Genomic DNA, 6,000 nt, shown 5'->3' with positions numbered 1-6,000 from the left:
ACACACTGTACAGAGACCAGGTAATAAATGGCAATTATTGCCAGCTTTAATGTGGTTTGTGATGTGGAATGCTAAAAAGGAATACAACACCATGTCAAAAGCTCATCAAGAAATTGCAGCTTACAAGAAAGCAACTGCAGCAACTGGTAAGCCTATACTACCCTATTCTGAATTATGCATACTGTCTGAGCCATTGTATTATTCATGACCAGTGTCACATTATACAGGTGGAGGTCTTAAACCCCCAAATCCACTTGGTAAAGTGGCTCAGTGCTTGGAGAATATAACACTTGAACTGGCAGAGAAACGCATGTTCTGTGTGCAGTTGACAGACCCTTTAGTTCTTGCCAAGGTGAGGGGACCATGAATAAATTGTTTTATTTTGTACTTTAAATCTCATCTCTCAATTACACACAAATGTCAGTGTTGCTAGCATAATGCATGCTTTTTTATTTCCAGGAACATCACCCCTTCCCCATCTACTTGGCCATCTGTTCTTTCCCTGGCAGGTCTGACACTAGCCAAAGGCACAGGCTGTACCTTACTCTTCAAAAATGGACCCAGGTGACATGAATGACATGGCAACATTGTGGAAAGGAAATTGAATGAACATTTAAACCTAGTGCCTATAAGAGAGGTAGTGTGCAGTGAAAATAAAAACTAGCTTTCTAAAAAAAATAAATCTCTATATATTTGTTTATTTGGTTCAACCAATTATTGTGTAAAGATTTTTTCTTTTTTATTTTACTCCAGGGTTTGGGCGTTGTATGTATTATATACTGTACTACACAACCATTAATTATCTTGATGGTTTTGATCTGGGGGTGCTTGTTAAATTTCTCCATAGAGAACATTTGCTTCTACAATACTCTGGATTACTAAGTACCACCAGGGACATTGGAATGTGTTCTTTATAAATGATTTGGCCTAGTGTATATAACTAGACTTCTAACTGGGAATGATATAAGAAGCCATAACTTCTGTTACCAACGAGATTACACCTTGGGTTACACCTTCCTCAGTTGTATTAATGTCTGGTTAGTCCAACATTTAAAATGACTGAATTTTGTAAAAACAATAGATTCTAGTGGAACCATCAGCAGATTTGTTTATGGAGTAAATATGCATGAAATTTTCATCCTGAGTTCGTCAAATTGATCCATCTCTTTGCTTCATTAACCATTAGCACACCGTTCTGATATTCTGCCATATGAGGAAACAGCCAGAGATTCCAAATGTTTTATTAAACCCTCCACCTGGAGAAACTAATAGGAGTTTTTCTGCCCTTATAAAATCAATGGAGCAATTCTACAAACATTACTCTATAGTGTACCTGTAGATGTAGATGTAGATGATGTCTCAAACAAAGTTACATAACAAATCTTATCTTACATAACAAGTCTTCCAAACCTATCCAAATTGTGATGCCTTACTAACTGCTCATCAATCTCAAAAACACTCCCTTCTGCAGTTATCTATGCTAGGACAACACAGGACAATGTTTTCCCTGTGATCATTACCATGAATATGCTGAGACAGACCAACACTAGCTTACAGCCTTTTACAGCCAACATGACATGCAAAGTAGAGAAGCTATAGAGAGACTTTAGGGATCTGGAATGTCAGTTACCTTGCAACATGGAGCACATGAACTTGAAAGTAGACAAGATAAAAATATCTGATGTTTGCTTTTTGTGATGTCATAAATTTTGAAAAATATTCTCTCCCACTCTGAGCCATGTCTGTCAGATACCATCATTTTTGTAGGCTGTCTCCAGCAAAAGACACAAACAGATTACTAAACACTCCTATAAAAGCTGGAACTCTCTTGAACAGGTTTTTGTGCATGTTTATGTGGTGGGTGGTGATTGTTATGGGGAGATAGTGGGTAGCAGCTTGAGAAAAATCAGGTAGTGCCAAAAAGCTTCTATTTACTAAGTGCAGAAATAAAGTTGAAAGATTATTTGAGTCTTAAGTCGAGCCCCAAATTTTCCTTCCATTTTCACAAATGCATAATACAAACATAGGTTTCTTTTAAATGTAAACACAGTTATGTGTATGTCTCATCAACAAGGGAACTATATTCTACGACAAGATGTTTAAGTGATAGTTTGGTGTTGGTTAATGGAAACAGAGGCTTGAAATTTCACATAATTATTTATGGCTGTGTGACACTGATTTATTTTGGTTAAAAATTACTGTGGTGTTTAAATGGATTTGACTTTAAAAGATAGTTTATTATTATTTAGTGATTAGATTTTTACTAATTGGGTAGGTTTATTAGACCTTTAGCACCATGGAATATTAAATGGCAAGTAGCGGAATGAGACAATGTATTGGTTGGCATGTCTCTTACTATAAAAGATATTGATTAAGGTCATTTTGGTAGGAATTTATGTTGGATATATAATCACTGCAATGTAATATTATCACTAGGTTTCTTCAGTTAATAATGTCTCGTGATGGAATCCATATTGCCTTATACAACGGCCACATTATGCTCGGCAGTGTGCTCTTTAGATTTCTTTGTACATTATTCCACAAGGGTATTTCAGAAGTTACAGCTTGAGTCCAGGGTTCTTTGTAGTCATATACTGAGACATAACCGAGTGTGATCCTGTAGGTCCATAACTAGTCCTTCAAAGATGTAAACATGGTAGGTGACAAAGTGGAAATATCTCTCACACTTGTCTTTTATGGCCACAATATAAGAGAATTTGATGATTGACATATTTATCAACTAATCATTTTCTGGTGCCTCTGTGTCAATGGTTTGTTTCATGTATAGGCTGGGCTGCGTGGGAAAAATGACATGGACCCTGCTATTGTGCAACAGAGTGGTATGCTAATGTGTTTGCATCCTCATGGAGCCTACTGGCATGAAGCACTGGAGCCAAGGATCTACCCAGGAGACATGAATGATTTTGGTGTCCGTGTTCTCATCACTTGACCAACAGGATAATCTACTAAAGACATGGTGTGTTCCTTTGAGTTTTGTGTTATTCAGGTATTCAGGAAATCTGTGAATTTCACTATGATGGTATTACTGTATCTGTTGTGTGTATGGGTATCACAATGTGGAAAGCTGGCAGTATACTCCCAATAAATCAGTGTTGGTGTATTAAAGTCAAAATGGTGTGTTCATGAGAACCTGTGCCACATTTGGCTTTGATATCCCTTGAGTGGGGAGATAGTGGGTAGCAGCTAGTGATGGGCAAATGATACCGAGGCTTCGGAGCTTGTGTCACTCTTCCTGAAGCGGAGTGATTCGAAACACTGTGTTGAGGCTTGTATCAAAACACCAGTGTCACGTTCGAAGCTAACGTCATCACTGTTTCGCTTCGCGCTTCATTGCTTCAAAATGTTTCAAAGCTTTTCATTGGCTCATGGCGTTTCAATGCATTCTGAGGCAATGACAGCTTGACAGGTTTGACAGATTTGAGTGGTTTGGTGCCATACCAGCTATATAAGATGCATCATCCTGCTTCAGGATTTGGAGAGTGAGAGTAAGAGTATTTTGGCAAGTTTCACGGTGAGCCAATAAGCGACGTTCTAAAGTTTGGAATCATTTTGACCTCAAGAGGTCTGAATTTTTATTGCTGTCGTGGGACTGAAACAGTGCCATCAGTCGTACTCTTTAGAGGTTGCTATGGCTTCAGTTGTCCACCAGATGTCACCGTCACTGAAGTCTCGAAGCTTTGAATCTTTTTTGGCACAATTGTCAGGAAAGCCTCAGTGCTTCATGAGGCTTCACTTGCCCATCACTAGTAGCAGCTAGTATACCAATCGGTTGCCCAATCATCTCTTCATTTACTGAGTTCTGCTAATAATAATATAATCTATCAAATGAATCTTATATAAGGTGATGCTGTGTATAATTTTCTCACAATTTGGTGGCAAAATGAAGGTATTGCTAGAACTAGCAAGGATTTTAAAATTTTGTATTTATTTATTTATTTGCTGCCATTAGGTGCTTTTTTAGCTACAATTTCAGAATAGCACAATAGCAACAATGACCTAAGTGTATGTTGAATGGTTCAACACTGATCCAATGTAGCACTGTCAAATGTTAGCTATCCAAACAAATGTTAGAAAATCCAGTCACTAAGGTAATTTTGACTGTTCTAAGGAAAACATAAAATGCAAAACCAAACGAAAAAAAAAGCCCATGATGATACGTTATTTTTTAGTTATGTAACAAATCTTATTTTACTTCGGGTAAAACATAGCATGTAGTAAATTGTAGCAAGGATTACCTGATGAAAATTCTTTCTGCTGCTATGTAAAAATAATGCAGTTCTTTATGACTTGATTTCTTTTTTTTTTCATCCTTTGGTTAAACAAATTTTGTAAAACCACTATGTCTTTTTACACCACTTCTCCAAGCTCCCCATCTGGCATGGGCATGATAAAATGACCAGACCCCAAGTAGAGAACGCACTGGCATTTGCTTTGTATTTGGTGGCAGCTCAGCAGTCTTTGCAAGCATGCCAAATTTCATTTTGTTTGGAGTATACTGCCAGATTAAGAGAGGAAGGAAGCAAGAGCATGAGAGAGTGTATAAGAGAAAAATGAATGAACGAGTCTGTGTGAGACAGAGCGGGAGACAGAAACACAAAACAGCCTTGCTGTCATTGGCAGAGCCAGACTACCCAGCCAAGCCTGACAGCACATCTCAAAACATCAAAGCCTAATGGAAAAATACCAGTGTTCATGATGTGTATGTGTGTGTGTCTGCTGTGACCAGAGCGTGCTTCCACTACAAACACCCTCACAGCTCACACGGTTCACTGATTGAGTATTGGAATATGTAAAAACATTTCTGTGTTAGCCCCTACAAGCTAATAACTTCCTTAAGGGAAGTTTGTTTTACAAATATACATTTAATATACAAAAAATACCCTTTTGTAATATTTTTAAAAATGAAAAGAAAAAAGCGTATTTGTTTTCCTTAAATACCATTTTTTCCAGATACTGATAGATCTTTATGCTATTAAAAAAGACTAAAAAGTCTCGCTTTGAAGGCGTACATGCAATCGCTACACCCTGACTATACCAGAAACCTTTCAGCCAAAGTTTTCAACTGCCTTCCTGATTTGTGATGTAGCAGATATTTGTTGCCATTTAAAAATATTTTGCTATCTGCATGTAATGGCTTGCACTCTAATTAGCCACAGAAAATGCTGCATGTTTATAATGTAAGCAGTCCAATAGACTCAAAATACACTACCAGAAAATCACTTGTTAGTGTCCATGGCCCTTTAACAATTTATTGCTTTAATCTTTGTTGCACAGTTACTAAATCATGTGACTTGTTGCTCTGACTGACAGGTGACTTGACCAACTACAAAATTGCATTTCCTGCGGAAAATACGTGTGAATGCTGAAAGCTGAATAAAGCTTCCCAACAATTCTGAAAATGGCTGAAATGCATTGCTGAATAAGCTGAAGGCTGAAATACAATGCTGAAGAATCCTGGAAGCTGAAATGTAAAACTGGAGTTGAAAGCTTAACTTGTTTAGCTAAAAAACTATTCAACATTGCTGGAAAGGGTGGAAAGAGAATGATATGATGAAGTAGAAATAAATTGGCTTTCAATTGCTAAAGAATAAAGTGTTAAACTAATATAAAAGAAGTATAGTGTTGGAATTTTGTAGTAGGATTGAAGAGAAGGAAGAACTAAAGGAATTAAATATACGAGATAAAGAAAAAGGGAAGAATGAAAGCAAAAAAGTGAAATTGTAGAAAGACTGTATAGGCAGAAAGAATGTATAGTTTAAAAACCGATAAATATTGCTAAAAAATACAGAAGGTAAATGCTGTGTAGCAAAACCAGGAATATTTGAAGGAAGGTTTTCTTAAGAGAAAGAAGAGAAGAAGGAAGGGAAGACATGATGCAATGAAGCAGTATGAATAAAGAATAAATAGATGTGCAGTTATAAAAAGGCTGAAAGGGAAAAATGTGCTGGAAAAGAGCAAATATTAGCATTTCTTGCATTT

General features: G+C 36.9%; 1 protein-coding gene across 1 annotated transcript in view; it reads left to right on the top strand.

The window, feature by feature from the left end:
* The first annotated feature begins 289 nt into the window (after positions 1 to 289).
* The window catches only part of nat16 (N-acetyltransferase 16), a 28,926-nt gene continuing 23,215 nt past the window's right edge, over positions 290 to 6,000 (top strand). Inside the window, exons 1-3 of the mRNA XM_026298454.1 lie at positions 290 to 352; positions 460 to 564; positions 2,789 to 2,977. Coding sequence (XP_026154239.1) covers positions 2,919 to 2,977 — 59 coding nt within the window. The 5' untranslated portion in view covers positions 290 to 352; positions 460 to 564; positions 2,789 to 2,918. The remainder of the gene's footprint in view (positions 353 to 459; positions 565 to 2,788; positions 2,978 to 6,000) is intronic.

Source organism: Mastacembelus armatus, chromosome 18, assembly GCF_900324485.2.
Source record: "Mastacembelus armatus chromosome 18, fMasArm1.2, whole genome shotgun sequence".
Lineage (NCBI taxonomy): Eukaryota > Metazoa > Chordata > Actinopteri > Synbranchiformes > Mastacembelidae > Mastacembelus > Mastacembelus armatus.
Note: the sequence above shows the minus strand (reverse complement) of the source record. Positions and strands in the feature narration are given on the sequence as shown.